The sequence below is a fragment of the Moschus berezovskii genome, chromosome 10 (genome assembly GCF_049115385.1).
Source record: "Moschus berezovskii isolate FMDL1 chromosome 10, NW_MosBer_1.0, whole genome shotgun sequence".
In the NCBI taxonomy this organism is placed as follows: Eukaryota; Metazoa; Chordata; class Mammalia; order Artiodactyla; family Moschidae; genus Moschus; species Moschus berezovskii.
In genome coordinates, this window is record NC_142469.1 from 15,530,529 (window position 1) to 15,550,935 (window position 20,407).

At 38.1% G+C, this 20,407-nt stretch overlaps 1 protein-coding gene across 3 annotated transcripts in view; it reads left to right on the forward strand.

Annotated features, from left to right (window-relative positions):
• RIMS1 (regulating synaptic membrane exocytosis 1) overlaps positions 1-20,407 on the forward strand; it is a 628,464-nt gene that overhangs the window by 249,818 nt on the left and 358,239 nt on the right. For all 3 annotated transcript variants that reach the window (XM_055432968.2, XM_088840494.1, XM_088840495.1), the window contains exon 3: positions 18,345-18,558. In XM_055432968.2, coding sequence (XP_055288943.2) covers positions 18,345-18,558 — 214 coding nt within the window. The remainder of the gene's footprint in view (positions 1-18,344; positions 18,559-20,407) is intronic.

Consider the following 20,407-nt stretch of genomic DNA (forward strand, 5'->3'; position numbering starts at 1 on the left):
ACCAACAGTGTAAGAGGGTTCCTTTCTCTCCACATCCTCTCCAGCATTTATTGCATGTAGACTTTTGGATAGCAGCCATTCTGACAGGTGTGAAATGGTATCTCATTGTGGTTTTGATTTGCATCTCTCTGATGATGAGGGATGTTGAGCATTTTTTCATGTGTTTGTTAGCCATCTGTATGTCTTCTTTGGAGAAATGTCTGTTTAGTTCTTTGGCCCATTTTTTGATTGGGTCATTTATTTTTCTGGAATTGAGCTGCAGGAGCTGCTTGTATAATTTGGAGATTAATCCTTTATCAGTTGCTTCATTTGCTATTATTTTCTCCCATTCTGAAGGCTGTCTTTTCACCTTACTTATAGTTTCCTTTGCTGTGCAGAAGCTTTTGATTTTAATTAGGTCCCATTTGTTTATTTTTGCTTTTATTTCCAGTATTCCGGGAGGTGGGTCATGGAGGATCCTGCTGTGATTTATGTCAGAGAGTGTTTTGCCTACGTTCTCCTCTAGGAGTTTTATAGTTTCTGGTCTTACATTTAGCTCTCTAATCCATTTTGAGTTTATTTTGGTGTATGGTGTTAGGAAGTGTTCTAGTTTCATTCTTTTACAAGTGGCTGACCAGTTTTCCCAGCACCACTTGTTAAAGAGACTGTCTTTTCTCCATTTGATATTCTTGCCTCCTTTGTCAAAGATGAGGTGTCCATAGATGTGTGGATTTATCTCTGGGCTTTCTATTTTGTTCCATTGATCTATATTTCTGTCTTTATGCCAGTACCATACTGTCTTGATGACTGTGGCTTTGTAGTAGAGCCTGAAGTCTGGCAGGTTAATTCCCCCAGTTCCATTTTTCTTCCTCAAAATTGCTTTGGCTATTCGAGGTTTTTTGTATTTCCATACAAATTGTGAGATTATTTGTTCTAGTTCTGTGAAAAATATCTTTGGTAGCTTGATAGGGATTGCATTGAATGTATAAATTACTTTGGGTAGTATACTCATTTTTACAATATTTATTCTTCCAATCCATGAACATGGTATATTTCTCCATCTATTAGTGTCCTCCTTGATTGCTTTCAGTAGTGTTTTATAGTTTTCTATGTACAAGTCTTTTGTTTCCTTAGGTAGATATATTCCTAAGTATTTAATTCTTTTCATTGCAACAGTGAATGGAATAGTTTCCTTAATTTCTCTTTCTATTTTCTCATTATTAGTGTATAGGAATGCAAGGGATTTCTGTGTGTTGATTTTATATCCTGCAATGTTACTGTAATCATTGATTAGCTCTAGTAGTTTTCTGGTAGAGTCTCTAGGGTTTTCTGTGTAGAGGATCATGTCATCAGCGAACAGTGAAAGTTTTACTTCTTCTTTTCCAATTTGTATTCCTTTTATGTCTTTTTCTGCTCTGATTGCTGTAGCCAAAACTTCCAGAACTATGTTGAATAGTAGTGGGGAGAGTGGGCACCCTTGTCTTGTTCCTGACTTTAGGGGAAATGCTTTCAGGTTTTCACCATTGAGGATCATGTTTGCTGTGGGTTTGTCATATATAGCTTTTATTATGTTGAGGTATGTCCCTTCTATTCCCACTTTCTGGAGGGCTTTTATCATAAATGGATGTTGAATTTTGTCGAAGGCTTTCTCTGCATCTATTGAGATAATCATATGATTTTTATTTTTCAGTTTGTTAATGTGGTGTATTACGTTGACTGATTTGCGGATATTGAAGAATCCTTGCATTCCTGGGATAACGCCCACTTGGTCATGATGTATGATCTTCTTAATATGCTGTTGGATTCTGATTGCTAGAATTTTGTTAAGGATTTTTACATCTATGTTCATCAGTGATATTGGCCTGTAGTTTTCTTTTTTTGTGGGGTCTTTACCAGGTTTTGGGATTAGGGTGATGGTGGCCTCATAGAATGAGTTTGGAAGTTTCTCTTCCTCAGCAATTTTCTGGAAGAGTTTGAGTAGAATAGGTGTTAGCTCTTCTCTAAATTTTTGGTAGAATTCAGCTGTGAAGCCGTCTGGACCTGGGCTTTTGTTTGCTGGGAGATTTTGGATTACAGTTTCAATTTCCGTGCTTGTGATGGGTCTGTTCAGATTTTCTATTTCTTCCTGGTTCAGTTTTGGAAAGTTGTATTTTTCTAGGAATTTGTCCATTTCTTCCAGGTTATTCATTTTATTGCCATATAATTCCTGATAGTATTCTCTAATAATCCTTTGTATTTCTGTGTTGTCAGTTGTGATCTCTTCATTTTCATTTCTAATTTTATTGATTTGGTTCTTCTCCCTTTGTTTCTTGATAAGTCTGGCTAGTGGTTTGTCAATTTTATTTACCTTCTCAAAGAACCAGCTTTTGGCTTTGTTGATTTTTGCTATAGTTTCTTTTGTTTCTTTTGCATTTATCTCTGCCCTAATTTTTACGATTTCTTTCCTTCTACTGACCCTGGGGTTCTTCATTTCTTCCTTTTCTAGTTGCTTTAGATGTAGAGTTAGGTTATTTAGTTGACTTTTTTCTTGTTTCTTGAGGTGTGCCTGTATTGCTATGAACTTCCCCCTTAGCACTGCTTTTACAGTGTCCCAGAGGTTTTGGGTTGTTGTGTTTTAATTTTCATTCATTTCTATGCATATTTTGATTTCTCTTTTGATTTCTTCTATGATTTGTTCGTTGTTCAGCAGCGTGTTGTTCAGCCTCCATATGTTGGCATGTTTAATAGTTTTTCTCCCATAATTGAGATCTAATTTTACTGCATTGTGGTCAGAAAAGATGCATGGAATGATTTCAACTTTTTTGAATTTACCAAGGCTAGATTTATGGCCCAGGATGTGATCTATCCTGGAAAAGGTTCCATGTGCACTTGAGAAAAAGGTGAAATTCATTGTTTTGGGGTGAAATGTCCTATAGATATCAATTAGGTCTAACTGGTCTATTGTATCATTTAAAGATTGTGTTTCCTTGTTAATTTTCTGTTTAGTTGATCTATCCATAGATGTAAGTGGGGTATTAAAATCTCCCACTATTATTGCATTATTGTTAATTTCCCCTTTCATACTTGTTAGTAATTGCCTTACATATTGCGGTGCTCCTATGTTGGGTGCATAAGTATTTATAATTGTTATATCTTCATCTTGGATTGATCCTTTGATCATTATGTAGTTTCCTTCTTTGTCTCTTTTCACAGCCTTTGTTTTAAAGTCTATTTTATCTGATATGAGTATTGCTACTCCTGCTTACTTTTGCTCTCTATTTGCATGGAATATCTTTTTCCAGCCCTTCAATTTCAGTCTGTTTGTGTCCCTCGTTTTGAGGTGGGTCTCTTGCAGACAACATATATGGGGGTCTTGTTTTTGTATCCATTCAGCCAGCCTTTGTCTTTTGGTTGGGGCATTCAACCCATTTACGTTTAAGGTAATTATTGATAAGTACGATCCCATAGCCATTTTCTTTATTGCTTTGGGTTCGAGTTTATACACCCTTTCTGTGTTTCCTGTCTAGAAAAGATCCTTTAGCATTTGTTGGAGAGCTGGTTTGGTGATGCTGAATTCTCTCAGCTTTTGCTTGTCTGTAAAGCTTTTGATTTCTCCTTCATATTTGAATGAGATCCTTGCTGGGTACAGTAGTCTGGGCTGTAGGTTATTTTCTTTCATCACTTTAAGTATGTCTTGCCATTCCCTCCTGGCCTGAAGAGTTTCTGTTGAAAGATCAGCTGTTATCCTTATGGGAATCCCCTTGTGTGTTATTTGCTGTTTTTCCCTTGCTGCTTTTAATATTTGTTCTTTGTGTTTGATCTTTGTTAATTTGATTAATATGTGTCTAGGAGTATTTCGCCTTGGGTTTATCCTGTTGGGGACTCTCTGGGTTTCTTGGACTTGGGTGATTATTTCTTTCCCTATTTTAGGGAAGTTTTCAACTATTATCTCCTCAAGTATTCTTTCATGGTCTTTCTTTTTGTCTTCTTCTTCTGGGATTCCTATGATTCGAATGTTGGAACGTTTAACATTGTCCCAGAGGTCTCTAATATTGTTCTCATTTCTTTTAATTTGTTTTTCTTTTTTCCTCTCTGTTTCATTTATTTCTACAATTCTATCTTCTAGCTCGCTTATCCTGTCTTCTGCCTCTGTTATTCTACTGTTTGTTCCCTCCAGAGTGTTTCTGATCTCATCTATTGTATTATTCATTGTATATTGACTCTTTTTTATTTCCTCTAAGTCCTTATTAAACCTTTCTTCCATCTTCTCAATCCTTTTCTCCAGGTTATTTATCTGTAACTCCATTTTGCTTTCAAGATTTTGTATCATTTTCACCACCAAAATTCGAAATTCTTTATCAGGTAGATTCCCTATATCGTCCTCTTTTGTTTGTGTTGGTGGGCATTTATCTTGTTCCTTTACTTGCTGGGTATTTCTCTGCTTCTTCATCTTGCTTATAATGCTTTGCTTGGGGTGGCCTTTCCCTCTTCTGGCCGTTTGTGGAGTTCTCTTTATTATGTAGTTTCCTTGCTGTGTGCGGGGTTGGACAGGTGACTCGTCAAGGTTCCCTGGTTATGGAAGCCTGTGTCGGTGTTCTGGTGGGTGGAGCTGGATTTCTTCTCTCTGGAGTGCAATGAAGTGTCCAGTAATGAGTTATGAGATGTCAGTGGGTTTGGAGTGACTTTGGGCAGCCTGTATATTGAAGCTCAGGGCTAGTTTCCTGTGTTACTGGAGAATTTGCGTGGTATGTCTTGCTCTGGAACTTGTTGACCCTTGGGTTTAGCGTAGGTATGGAGACGTTTGATGAGCTCCTATCGATTAATGTTCCCTGGAGTCAGGACTTCTCTGGTGTTCTCAGGATTCGGGCTTAAGTCTCTTGCCTCTGGTTTTTGGTCTTATTCTTGGAGTAGTTTCTAGACGTCTCTATCTGTCATTTCCAAGGTGGTTCCCTCTGTTTTAGCTTCTGTCTGCTGGTCTCTTCAGTGTCTAATTTCCGCCCTGATACTAGGGGGTGGGTGGACACTTTTTAAGGCTCAGTTGTTCAGTCCTGTTCTGGGAAGGGAGGAACGCTGCAGTCGAATATCTCTGGCGTCTGTGGGGAGTGCTCGCAGCGTCTCGGCCACACTGGGTTTGCCCCCGCTCACAGCACGTATGCTGTCCCAGTCTATACTGCACAGGCTCTAGGTTGCTCTGCCGGGAACTGTCCGAGGCCGGCACCGGGTTGTATGCACTTCCCTGGTCTGAGCGGCTCAAGTTCAGGTTCTCAGGTACTCCACAAAGGCGCAGACTTGGTTGGGCCTGCGTTTTGTGCCTTCCCCGGTCCAAGCAGCTCAGGGGACCAGGTGTTTGGCGAGCGCGGTCTCTGAGACTTATCGCCTCCCCAGTCCCTGCCACTCAGTTTTCTGGGTGTACAACTGGCGTACCTTCTCAGGGGGATATCGACCGGCCCGAGCCCAAGAAGTCCTAATTAGCAACAAGCCTGTGTGCAGATTGTATCAGATGCCTTTCTGGGGCCGCGGTTGCCCGCTCCGGCTCTGGCTGCGCTCCCTGCCTGTCTCGGCGGGGGATGGGGGATGGGCCGACCGCAGCTGGCTCACTCTGCTCAGTCCTTTATTCTGTGAGCGGGGCTGGCCGAGTCATAGGTTAGAGCTTTCCGCCTTTTTGTGGGGAAGCTGTCCCACAGTCTGCTTTGCTCTCCCCAGTTCTCTCAAATTATTCTCGCGGCATTCAAGCCCAGTCCTCTCTCTAAGCAGTTCAGCCGGCTCCTCCCTGCCCAGCCCGCGCTGCTAATGGCGTATGCAGGCGTCTGCGCTGCTTCTCCGCTGGGAGTTACAGTTTGGCGGGTAATCTGTGGGTTTTAAAAAAATCTTAAAAAAAAAAAGAGGGTTATGTGGCCCTCTGAGCTTCCAAGGCTCGCCACAGATTCGCCAGTGAGAATGTTTCCTGGTGTTTGGAAACTTCTCTCTTTTTAAAGCCTCCCTTCCCGGGACGGAGCTCCGTCCTTACTTCTTTTGTCTTGCTTTTTATCTTTTATGTTTTTTCCTACCTCCTTTCGAAGACAATGGGCTGCTTTTCTGGGTGCCTGACGTCCTCTGCCAGCATTCAGAAGTTGTTTTGTGGACTTTACTCGCGTTCAAATGTTCTTTTGATGAATTTGTGGAGGAGAGAGTGGTCTCGCCTTCCTATTCCTCTGCCATCTTGTTCCTCCCCTTAATTTTTATACAATTTTAAAGTTTGCACTTCATTTACAGATATTACAATATAGGCTATATTCCCCACATGGTAAAATACACACTTGTAGTCCATCTTACACCCGATAGTTTGTGCCTCCCACTCCCCTGCCCCAAACCACCCCCCAAATGGTAATTAGGCAAGTGTTCTCTTTTTCTCTATATCTGTGAGTCTGATTCTTTTATGTCATATTCACTAGATTGATGTATTTCTTAGATTCTACATATAAGTGATAATCATACAATATTTGTCTTTTATCTGTCTGATTTTTTTTTTTTTTTTTGGTCCCACCACTTGGCTTGCAAGACCTTAGTTCCCTGACTAGGGATTGAACTGGGGCCCTGGCTATGAAAGCATCAAGTCTTAACCTCTGGACAGCCAAGAAATCTCCTGAGAGACATATTTCACTTAGTATAATATCCTCCAGGTCCATCCATGTTGCTGCAAATGGTGACTTTTCATTCTCTTTTATGATTGAGTACTATTCCATTATATATATATATATATATATATATACCACATCTTTAGTCCTCTGATGATGGATATGTAGGTTGCTTCTGTGTCTTGGCTATTGTAAATAGCACTGTTATGAACATCAGGGTGCATGTATCTTTTAAATTAGTATATTTGTTTCAGATATATGCCCAGAAGTGGTACTGGCAGACCATGGGTAGCTCTATTTTTATTTTTAGAAACTTCCATACGGTTTTCCACAGAGGCTGCACCAATTTACATTCCCACAAAAAGTATACAAAGGTTCCCTTTTCTCCACATCCTTGCCAGTTTTTTTATCAGTGTTCTTTTTGATAGTTGCCATTCTGACAGATATGAGGTGATATCTCGTTGTGGTTTTGATTTACATTTCCCTGATGGTTAGCCATGTTGAGCATCTTTTCATGTGCCTGTTAGTCACCTGAATGTCTGCTTTGGAAAAATGTCTATTCAGTTCTTCTGCCCATTCTTTAATTGAGTTGGTTGGTTGTTTGATGTTGAGTTCTGTGAGCTGTTTATGTATATTGGATATTAACCCTTTAACAGTTATATCATTTAGAAATATTTTCTCCCATTCAGTAGGTTGTCTTTTCATTTTATTCAAGGTTTCCTTTGTCGTGAAGAAGCTTTTAAGTTCCATTAGATCTCATTTGCTTTTTTTGCTTTTATTTCTTTTACTTTGGGAGATGGATCCAAAAAAAAAAAATACTGCTTTGATTTATATCAAAGAGTGTCTACCTAGGTTTTTGTCTGATTTTTATAGTATCTGGTCTTAAATCACTAAACCATTTTGAGTTTATTTTTTATATGGTGTTAGAGAATGTTTTATTTTAATTCTTTTGCTATAGCATGCAGATTTAGAAAGATATATTCAGGTAGAAAATAAAAGCAAAGTCCCTAACAAAAATTAGTTTCCTCATAAATAAAACAGGAATAATACTGTATACTTCATAAAAAGTCATTATGTCATTAAACATATGCATTTCTTCTTAAAATTATATTCCATACATGGTAAATTATTTTGTAGATTGTAATGCTCTTGAATACATTCACTTTTTCGATTCTTTAACAGCACTCATTTGTTAGCCAGTGATACCTAGTGAAAAATAAATTTTCCTTCTTTCTAACATAAAATATTTCACACCTATAGGAGTATTATGTTTACACATATGTAGAACATAAAGAAAAAGAATAAAACATACATCATACATTTGCTATGCTGCTTAAGAAATAACACATTTCCATTTACTTTTGGGGCCCAGATTTGTAAAGATTTTATATCTCCTTGAAAAAAAATATGTATTTCTTGGATATATTTACTGCACTCAACAAGTTAAAACAAGTTTAGCTTGCTGGAAACATGTATACATATACACATATAAACTTGTTCAAGCCTCCACTGTTTATTTTGATCTGTCAACTACATAGATAGAGGTGTGTCAAAATAGTCTACTGTGATGGCACAATTCTCTGTCCTATTAGTTATATCAGTTTTTGGTTTTATATGTTTTGTGCAGAGAAGTTTAGAATTACCACATACACATGAAATGAGCACTATCTTAAATAATGTCTTTTGTCTTACATATATTTTTCCATACTTTTATTTAAAACATTCTGTGCTTATATTTTATAGTTTGAGTATTTCTTATCTAGAACTCATTTAGCTGAATTTTTAAAATCTGATATTATGAACTTTTAATAATGCTGTAGTCTACAATTACTGTGACTCTTGATAGGCTGAATTGTCTCTACTATCACATGCTGTATTCTGGATGTTGTGTTTGTTTCAGTTCTTATCTTCCTTGTGTTGACTTTTTTCTCATTCCCTGTTTTACCCTCTCCTGGTCTGAATATTATACATTCTACTTCAATTACTTTTGGTGGCTACCTAACTAAAATTTTATTTTCAGTCATTGTCCTTCAGTCACTAAATCATGCTTGACTTTTTGAGACCCCATGGACTGCAGAACAACAGGCCTCCCTGTCCCTCACTATCTCCCAGAGTTTGCCCAATATCATTGAATCGGTGATGAATTGAATCAGTGATGCTATCAAACTATCTTATTCTTTGCCACCCTCTTCTCCTTTTGCCTTCTATCTTTGCCAGCATCAGGGTCTTTTCCAATGAGCTGGCTCTTCACATTGGGTGGCCAAAATTTTGGAGCTTCAGCTTCAGCATCAGTCCTTCCAATGAGTATTCAAGGTTTATTTCCTTTAGGATTAACTGGTTTGATCTCCTTGAAGTCCAAGGGACTCTCAGGAATCTTATCCAGCACCACAATTCGAAGCCATCAAGTCATCAGCACTCAACCTTCTGTATGGTCCAACTCTCACTTCCGTATATGACTACTGGAAAGACCATGCCTTTGACTATATGGACCTTTGTCAGCAAAGTGATGTCTTTGATTCTTAATAACCCATCTAGGCTATTTCCAGTTACATGTACAAAAGTTAAAACTGAAGTTCTTGGTCACAGAGCCTCTGTCTTTGTTTCTAGGGAAGCCATTGGTTTCAGAGCCGTACTGTCTCAGAATTACTGCTCCTATTTCATGTTTCTCATTTGAGGATCTCCAAAGTATCTGCTAAGCTCAAACATAAATTCAAACATAAAGTTATCCTTTTAAATATTTTATCCAGCATTTCTAGCATTTTCTGGTAATAAGTATTTGATAGATATTTAGTCTTCAGTATAAACTTCTTTATTAATTGTGTTTTGCTTTTTTTCTCAAAAGGATATATATATATATAAAAGTATATGTGACATTTCCATTCGTAAGATGTAATAGATGGGGAAACAATGGAAACAGTGTCAGACTTTATTTTGGGGGGCTCAAAAATCACTGCGGATGCTGATTGCAGCCATGAAATTAAAAGACGCTTACTCCTTGGAAGGAAAGTTATGACCAACCTAGATAGTATATTAAAAAGCAGAGACATTAGTTTGCCAACCAAGGTCCGTCTAGTCAAGGCTATGGTTTTTCCAGTGGTCATGTATGGATGTGAGAATAGGACTGTGAAGAAAGCTGATCGCCGAAGAATTGATGCTTTTGAACTCTGGTGCTGGAGAGGACTCTTGGGGGTCCCTTGGACTGCGGGGAGATCCAACCAGTCCATTCTGAAGGAGATCAATCCTGGGTGTTCATTGGAAGGACTGATGCTAAAGCTGAAACTCCAATACTTTGGCCACCTCATGCGACAAGTTGACTCACTGGAAAAGACTCTGATGCTGGGAGGGATTGGGGGCGGGAGGAGAAGGGGACGACAGAGAATGAGATGGCTGGATGGCATCACCGACTCTGTGGACATGAGTTTGAGTGAACTCCAAGAGTTGGTGATGGACAGGGAGGCCTGGCGTGCTGTGATTCATGGGGTCGCAAAGAGTCGGACATGACTGAGTGACTGAACTGAACTGATGTTTTTACTATCTAACTGAACTGTGCATTTCTAAACCATTTACCATTTGGTAGGAGACATGTATCATGTCCAGAAACACTAGTAATATATGGTAGAAACAGTATGAAGTAGTTTGAGGGACCGAAGGAAATGCTATGAAATTGCAGTAGAGGAGTTTTCATTTCAGTGGTCAGTGCTCTGCACAAATATATTTCACAAAGCTTCCTCGAAACAGATCCATTTTTTATTGGACCCAATAGGACAGATAAAAGGGCTTCATGTTTGAATTTTTTAAATTTACTTATATTTTAAATAATTTTTTATTTTTTTAAATTATGATAACACATATTTTCATAATTTACAGGAGACTTGGAAAATACAGAACAAAGTTGCATATAGTTCCACTATGAATTACAATTATTTTTAAGTAAAGTAAGATTTTTAGTTAGAGTTTCAATATCAAACTTTCAAAAATTAATAGAATGAATATACAAAAATGAAAAGCACCATGAACCAATTCAACATGTTTCAGTTCAATTAAGTTCAGTCACTCAGTCATGACCGGCTCTTTGCGACCCCATGAATCACAGCATGCCAGGCCTCCCTGTCCATCACCAACTCCCGGAGTTCACTCAAACTCATGTCCATCAAGTTGGTGATGCCATCCAGCCATCTCATTCTCTGTCGTCCCCTTCTCCTCCCACCCCCAACCCCTCCCAGCATCAGAGTCTTTTCCAGTGAGTCAACTCTTCGCATGAGGTGGCCAAAGTATTAGAGTTTCAGCTTTAGCATCAGTCCTTCCAGTGAAATGTATACAATTTTCATACAACAGCAAAATACAGATTCTACTCAAGTCTCCATAGACTATAAAAAAGGAGATACTAGAATATATATGGGGACTTAAAACAAGCTGCAAAAATTTCATAGTCTAAAGGTATTAAAATCATAGAGTCTTTTCTCTTATCACTGTGGAATTATTCTAGAAATCAATATATCAATATCAAAATATATTTGAAGAAAAGTGTGATGTGATATTTACCAACAGAGATCTTTGACTTATCCATCAGAAGCCTCAATAAAGTTAGAAAACTGAGAAAACACAGAGGGTGGTTGCAGAGAAGAAAGCATTTAAATGAGAAATTAATACCAAAGATACTTTAAAAACCCCTTGTATTTGAAAATTAAACATCCAGTATTAAATAATGGATGTACCTTAGAAGCCATAACAAAGAAAATTAGAAAATATATATAACAGAATAAAAATTTAAAAATAATTCATCAGAATTTGTTATATGCAGCTGAAGCTGCTCAATGCAGTTAAATAAAATGTGAAGTCTTGAATTAAGCATGAAAACAAATAATAGATACTAGCATAAAATTTTGTGAAATTTGAAAAAAATCTATATTTAATAATACTATATGACATGTCAATTTCCTGTTTTTTACAACATAGTATTTCTTTCTCGGAATTTGATTAGAAGTTTCAAGCCTCATTCAAATTATTTTTTGAATCACTGAAATGACAAGCTTTCTAGAGTTTTAGTAGTAATACTACATGGAATAAATGGAACTATATCAATGTTTTGAATGAGTGTAAATTAGAAATCTAGCATTCTGTTCATATTTAGTCAACATATAAAACTAAAATGTCATAAATCTTTTAGCTAAGCAATAGTTTATGTTTTCTAAAGTATATATATTATAAATATTAAACACAAACAAGTTTTCCTACTATACTTAATATACTTGTTCTTCTTGTGAAAGAACAACAACAAAAAGAATGGACAAATTGGTGAACATAAACTAAATAAAATGGGAGCACAGAATATGAAATAATAAAAGTTAAACTAAATTGAGGTAAAACATCATCATACAATGCAGTTGTTTTTAAAGATGACTGCTTATTAGAATCACATCTGGTTCATCCCAGTATGCCAGCCCCGAGCATCCTGTATCATGCATCGATGGGGAGGGAGGTGGGAGGGGGTGCAAGATGGGGAACACATGTACACCTGGGGCAGATTCAAGTCAATGTATGGCAAAACCAATACAATAATGTAAAGTAATTAGCTTTCAATTGGGCTTCCCTGGTGGCTCAGAGGTTAAAACCTCTACCTCCAATGCGGGAGACCTGGGTTCAATCCCTGGGTCGGGAAGATCCCCTGGAGAAGGAAATGGCAACCCACTCCAGTATTCTTGCCTGGAGAATCCCATTGACTGAGGAGCCTGGTAGACTACAGTCCACGGGGTCGCACAGAGTCAGACATGACTGAGCGACTTCACTTTCATTAGCTTTCAATTAAAATAAATAATTTTTTTTCAAAAAAGAATCACATCTGGAACTTTAGATAAAAACAAAACAAAATCTGGACATTTGTATTTTTCAAAAAATTCCTAGATATTTCTAATGTGTATCTGTGTTTTAAAAAGTGATTACATGTTTTTCTATTAAATGGTAGTTTAGTTATATTGAATTCTATTATTTTCTGTTGACCAGTCATGACACAATGCTAATAAAATGGGTAATAGTTACATAATCACAATAGTAAAAGATGTTTATCAGTTTTCACAGTCAATAGCTAGACCACCCCCCCAAATAAAGATATTTGCAATTGCAAGCCATAATGTAAACATGATTAACCTAACAATAAAAAATAATTGCGTACAATTTGCGTGGTTAAGTACAGTGATATGGTAAGTGGAAGTGTACACTTACACATGCTTTCATCTACCCAGCCAGTCTATGTATTAAGTTGGTGTATTTAATCCCCTTATACTTGAGCTTCCCTGGTGGCTCAGTCGGAAAGAGCCTGCCTGACCCAGGTTTGATCCCTGGGTTGGGAAGATCCCCTGGAGAAGGAAATGACAACCCATTCCAGTATTCTTGCCTGGAGAATTCTATGGACAGAGGAGCCTGGTTGGGCTACAGTCCATGGGATCAAAAAGAGTTGGATACGACTGAGTGACTAACACTTTCCCTTTCATTTTTCACACTTATGGTAATTACTGATATATATGATTCTACAACCTCAGATATGCAGATGACACCACCATTATGGCAGAAAGAGAAGAGGAACTAAAAAGCCTCTTGATGAAAGTGAAAGAGGAGAGTGAAAAGGTTGGCTTGAAGCTCAACATTTAGAAAACAAAGATCATGGCATCTGGTCCCATCACTTCATGGGAAATAGATGGGAAAACAGAGGAAATAGTGTCAGACTTTATTTTTTTGGGCTCCAAAATCACTGCAGATGCTGATTGCAGTCAGGAAATTAAAAGACGCTTACTCCTTGGAAGGAAAGTTATGACCAACCTAGATAGTATATTAAAAAGCAGAGACATTAGTTTGCCAACCAAGGTCCGTCTAGTCAAGGCTATGGTTTTTCCAGTGGTCATGTATGGATATGAGAATAGGACTGTGAAGAAAGCTGATCGCCGAAGAATTGATGCTTTTGAACTCTGGTGCTGGAGAGGACTCTTGGGGGTCCCTTGGACTGCGGGGAGATCCAACCAGTCCATTCTGAAGGAGATCAATCCTGGGTGTTCATTGGGAGGACTGATGCTGAAGCTGAAACTCTAATACTTTGGCCACCTCATGCGACTAGTTGACTCACTGGAAAAGACTCTGATGCTGGGAAGGATTGGGGGCAGGAGGAGAAGGGGACAACGGAGAATGAGATGGCTGGATGGCATCACCGACTCGATGCACATGAGTTTGAGTGAACTCCGGGAGTTGGTGATGGACAGGGAGGCCTGGCGTGCTGTGATTCATGGGGTCGCAAAGAGTCGGACACGACTGAGCGACTGAACTGAACCATTTTTAACTGTTTTGTGTTTATTAATTGTAGGTCTTTTCTTTCTCTTGTGTTTCCTGCCTAAAAAATTTTCCTTTAGCATTTGTTGTAAAGCTGGTTTGGTGATACTGAATTCTAACCTTTTGTTTGTCTGTAAAGTTTTTGATTCTCCATCAAATCTGAATGAGAGTCTTGCTAGGTAGAGTATTTTTTGTTGGAAGTTCTTCCTTTTCATCATTTTAAGCATATCATGCTATTCCCTTCTGGCTTGTAGAGTTCTTTTTGAGGAAATAACTGATAACCTTATGGAAATTCCCTTGTATGTTATTTGTCATTTTTCCCCTGTTGCTTTTAATATTTATCATTGTCTTTAATTTTTGTCAGTTTGATTAATGTGTCCTTGTGTGTTCCTCCTTGGGTTTATCCTGCCTGGGACTCTCTGTACTTCCTGGACTTTGCTGCCTATTTCCTTTCCCATGTTAGGGAAGTTTTCAGCTATTATCTCTTCAAATATTTTCTCAGGTCCTTTCTTTCTCTCTTCTCCTTCTAGGATCCCTATAATTTGAATGTTAGTAGATTTAATGTTGTCCCAGAGATCTCTTAGGCTGTCTTCTTTTTTTCTCTCTCTCATTCTTTCTTATATTCTGTTTTGCAGTACTGATTTTCCACCATTCTCTCTTCCAGGTCACTTATCTGTTCTTCTGCCCCAGGTATTCTGCTATTGATTCCTCCTAGTGTGTTTTTAATCTCTGTTTGTTCTTCAGTTCTTCTAGGTCTTTAGTAAACATTTCTTGCATCTTCTCCATTCATTTTCCGAGATCAGGATCATCTTCGTTATCATTATTCTGAATTATTTTTCCAGAAGATTGCCTATCTCCACTCCCTTTAGTTATTTATCTGGGGTTTTATCTTGTCCCTTCACCTGGGACATAATCTTCTGCCTTTTCCTTTTGATTAACTTTCTGTGATGTGGTTTTAATTCTGGAAGCTGCATGATTGTAGTTCTTCTTCCATCTTCTGTCTGTCCTCTGATGGATGAAGCTAGGAGGCTTGTGTAAGCTTCCTGATGGGATGGACTGGCAGTGGGAAAAACTGGGTCTTGGTCTGATGGGCAGGGATTAGTAAAACTTTAATCTGATTTTCTTCTGATGGGTGGGGCTGTGCCCCCTTCCTGTGAGTTATTTGGCCTGAGGCAACCCAGCCCTGGAATCTACAGGCTCTATGATGGGTCAGTGGTGGCTTCCAAGAGGGCTCCCACCAAGGGGCTCCTCCCAGCACTGCCGCTGCCAGTGTCCTGTTTCTGTGGCAAGTCCCTGTTGACCCACATCTCTGCAGGAGACCATCCAACACTGCCAAGGAGATCTGGTTCAGTCTCCTGTGGGGTCACTGCTCCTTTCCCTCGGGTCCTGTTCCATGCCATATTTTGTTTGTACCCTCCAAGAGTCAAGTCTCTGTTTCCCCCAGTCCCATGGAAGTGAAATCCCTCTGGCCTTCAAAGTCAGATTTCCAGGGTATCTGGAAGCCTGATACAGGGCTTAGAACCTTAACAACAGTGAGAGAACTGTGAATGTTACTGCTCTCCAGTTTATGGGTCACCCACCTGGCAGGTATGGGATTGGGTTTTATCGTGATTGTGCCCTTCCTAACATCTTGTTGCAGCTACTTCTTTGTCTTTGGATGTGGGGTATCACTTTTGGTGTGTTGCAGCATTCTCCTGCTGATGAGTGTTCAAAGCTAGTTGCAATTTTGGTGCTCTCTCAGAAGGAGATGAGCACACATCCTTTTAATCCAGCATCTTAACCAATTTTGGGTCTGTGTTTGAAATTTTAAAAGTCAGAAAATCTTTGATTTTCGAACTGTTATGCATTAGTATAAATCAGACACTAATTCAGAAGTTGAAAACCTGGTGCACTGGCTAAATCTGGGTTACCATTTTTTTAAAAATATCCTTAATTGAAACTCAGCCATGCTTACTATTTATACATTGTGTGTGCCACTCTCCTGCTACAATGGTAGAACTGAGTACTTTCAACAGAAATTTCCTGTTCACAAAATCTTAAAGTATTTACAAACTGCCTTCGACCATAAAATTTGCCAGCACCCAAACTAAATCATATTCTGTATCCTACATTCATAGAGAAGCTTTTTCCTAGCCTAGATTTCTCCTTTGCATTATATATATTTATGATTTGGTGGTTCTCACAATAAATATTTATGCATGCACTCTTTGTCTGATTAGCATTTTAGAATGGGTCAAATTGCTCTCCGATATAGTGATCAGATATTCTTATATTCATTAAGCCAAATATCATAATATCCTCTGTTCTGAAATTTGCTGGCTTCTAAACTAGGAAAGTTTCAGATTCTAAATTACTTTATGTGCTGGTGCAACTGTGTTTACTTTAATTATGGAAATTAAGTAGAAAAAATGTCAACTGGCAAAGCAGGAAAGGGATTTCAGAATTTTTAATCATTAAAGTTTTGATTAAAAGTTGTTGATGTTAAAAGGAAAATATAATAAAATCCTAGTATTTCAACCAATATAGTGCTGAGACTTAACTTATTTGATTCAGTTTTCAGGGAGTCCCAGACCCCCTACGGTTATTGTAGAAGTGGAGCATCACACAAGCTGCATTAATTTAATTAACAATAGCATGTGTTTTCTCTGATCATGGAGAACTCACAAACAGAAGGAAACAGATACACAGATGCGTCTGCTTAGACATTTCCCATGAGTTTCTCTTCTGGCGTAAGAGACAATGACTGTTAGGCCTGGGAAATGCTCTCAGCTGTCATTTACTAAACAAAGGCATCCTTCCTCTGAGGATTTACAGGGTGTCATCCTGCTCTGTTTCTGTTTGTAGCAGTCTGAGAGAGAGGAGTTTGGACTGATGGGAAGGCTCTGGAGCCTCAATCACATTAAGTGTGAACGTTCTTCGTCTTGGGGAAATGCTTTGCCTCAACAAATTTAATTGTCCCACTTTCAGTAGTTATCAATAAAGAGGAATAGGGATCCTCATACATAAAAGATGGGAGAGAACCAGTAAAACTGGGGCATGTAGAAATCTGAATATTTTCAAGGTATGGTTTAGAACTTGTAAGGTGAGGCAGCACATCTAAGCAAGCTCAATTATTTTATATATATATATATAAATATATATTATATATTAAACATATATATTATATACTAATGATTATATATTAAATATATAGATAGATAGATAAATGTTATACTCTGTGTACTGTGTGAAATGTTTGATGCCAAACAAAAGTCTCCAGGAATGGAAATGAAGACAGCTTGCTTAGCCATGTAGTTTAAAATAGTCACCTCCCAAGCATGCATTATACTTCATGAACTCAATTTACTGTGACAAACTTCTTATAAATAGCAATCAGTATTTGGAACTTCCCAGGTGGCTCACTAGTAAAGAATGCAGGAGACGCGGGTTTGATTCCTGGGTGGTGAAAATCCCCTAGAGAAGGAAAAGGCAACCCACTTCAGTATTATTGCCTGGGAAATCTCAAGGACAGAGGAGCTGGTGGGCCAAAGTCCATGGGTTACAAAAGAGTCAGACACAACTTAGCAACTAAACAAGAACAACAAAACAAATCACTATTAGACTTCAAACAGAGTAAGACAAAATATCAAAGCAAATTCTGTAGAGTTGGTCTAAGAACATTGTATAATTTTGCCTCAGTTGTATACATACATACTTCTTGTTGTAAAGTGTTGAGTCCCAGTAAAATACTTTGAAAACTGCCTGTCAAAGAAGCAGAGGCAATGAGTGGATACAGGAATTCCACTTTTGGGGAAAATAGTGATTATTTAGAGTCAACTTATATTATGGTTCAATGCTATTAATAGTAAGCAACACTTGAATAAATACAAGCTAATACTTTTCTTTTTTTTTTTCCCAGTGAGGGATTAGGGGTGGGAGGAGATGGGGACGACAGAGAATGAGATGGCTGGATGGCATCACCGACTCGATGGACATGAGTTTGAGTGAACTCAGGGAGTTGGTGATGGACAGGGAGGCCTGGCGTGCTGTGATTCGTGGGGTCGCAAAGAGTCGGACACGACTGAGCGACTGAACTGAACTGAACTGAATACATTTCTTACCTCTGATAGTATGGTTAGAGGGGAAATGAAAAGTAAAAGTCGCTCAGTTTAGTCCAATTCTTTGCAACCCCGTGGACTATAGAGTCCGTGGAATTCTCCAGGCCAGAATACTGGAGTGGGTAGCCTTTCCCTTTTCCAGGGGATCTTCCCAACCCAGGGAGTGAACCCAGGTCTCCCGCATTGCAGGAGGATTCTTTACCAGCTGAGCCACTGGGGAAGCCCGTTATTGAGGAAAGTGCCTTTATATGTTTTGCTTATTTCAAGTAACTAGATGTCTCCTCTGCTAGGAAAAAGTGTTTTTTCTTTTCCCCCAGCTCCTTCATCTACTTAGTTTGTGCCCATTTTCTCTTCTGTCTAGGAGATTGCATCAACAATTTGAAAGCTATAAAGAACAAGTGAGGAAAATAGGGGAAGAAGCGCGGCGCTACCAGGGAGAGCACAAGGATGACGCTCCGACCTGCGGGATTTGCCACAAGACCAAGTTCGCGGACGGCTGTGGCCACCTGTGCTCCTACTGCCGCACGAAGTTCTGCGCGCGCTGTGGGGGCCGCGTGTCTCTGAGGTCCAACAACGTGAGTACCATGGCCACAAGCATCCCGCATCCCTGCGCGCAGGTGGATGCTCCCCACCCGCGCCTGGCCGGCATGGGGACGAGTGATGCAAAAAATTCGTAAAAGGTGCTCTTTGTATGCATGCACCTCAACGAATGATTGCCACTCAAAACCAACAGGTTACTTGTGGGAGCACATTTGTTTTCTGAAGAAAGTCGGAGATTTATATTTAGTGTTAGATATTATGAAACTCTTGAAAGTTGTTGTGGCCAGTTCTTCTTGTACAAAGCAACAAAACCTGACAACTTACCTTTAGTTTCTGCAACATGTTTCAGATTGAATGAAGAAAAACTCAATAGAGTTTGTGTGGCATTAATTTAATCCAACATAATCATTTATGAAGGGATAATTAGCCTCTGTGAGAATCACTTCATTTACTATCATGTCTAAGAAATTTAGTACTAAGTTTATCTCATGAAAATTATTTGGATATTTAAAGAGTGTGTCAAAATACTGTTTGTTTGTTTTTTTATTTTAATTTCATGGAGTCTTGCACTTATGTATCCCTAATTTGGAAAAATCACAGTTAGAATTGAAGTGAAGTTACCACTCAATATTGTTTTTTAGTAGTATATTTGAGTTGTTATGTAGGGTATTATTTTAAAATCTCTCTCAGGGGAATTAAGACATTCAGTAAAATAGATGCATTATTATAGTTAAGATGAGCCTACTATTATCTTTGTAGCTTTAACTTCTCTGAAAAACAGCTTCTTTATATATGAAATTGTATGGTAATAATTACTATATTTGGTTGTTATGAGAATTAAAACAGTTCTAATCTATGCACATTTAATTTTTCTTTCGGTTCCATTCTTTTGACCACATAAGAAAATTTTTCCTCCTAAAACTTATGTGTTAATCTTCATATGCTACCTTACAGACTTTCTTGAGCAACCTTGGATGGAGATCTTGTTTGTCACATAAAAAGCGCACAGGGTCTATTTGATAAGTTTCCCTTCTTTAGTTCTTGAAAACACTATTTTGGAATAAAATCTCACAAATAAAAGCTGCGATGGTATTCAGAATATTTAACAACTCATGCAAAGTGAAAAGTGTTGGCTCTGAACAGTACAGTGCAGAGGGGTTAAGTGTTAATTCTGATTGAGTGTGCATAGAGTTGGATGCTTTTAAATTTATATTATAGGTTTGAAGCAAGCCAGTAACAGAGTCAAACTCATGTTTTAAACAGGAGATGTGATTAAAGGAGATTGAGCTAAGGGGTACTCATGCTTTCAAACAGAAACCCAGGCCTAATGAAGTTCATCTATCTTTACTATACCCATTCAATCTTGGGAAAAATTAAAATTAAAAAAAATAAAAGAAAGCACAACCTACAATTTTTAACCTTGGGAAAAAGACAAAAATTGTATAAAGTTGGTTTTTCTGTGACATTGTAAATATTGAAATGCATATTACAAATAAATCAACTTTGTGAGATAATTTTTTGCTAAATAGTATATTTCCTTTATCTTTTTATTTATTACAAACCCTGCCCTTTCTTACATTTTTCCATTTCATAACTATAAATATTTTAAGGACAATTTGATACAATTATTCATTCAAAGTTTATGCATTTTAATATAATCTTTTCAATAATAGGTAAGCCAAATATGGTAGCAAATTTTCTTTCTAAAAAATGTTTTAAATGTAGATTTAATAATCCAAGTTCTAAAAAAATTCTGAAATTGTAGTGTCCAACTTTTGTATCTACCATATAGCAAAATGAGAATATGTGCATTTGGAATGAAAGATTGAATAGTGACTATTTTTTGGTAAGAATAAACATTTATTTTTCAAAGTACCTGTATTT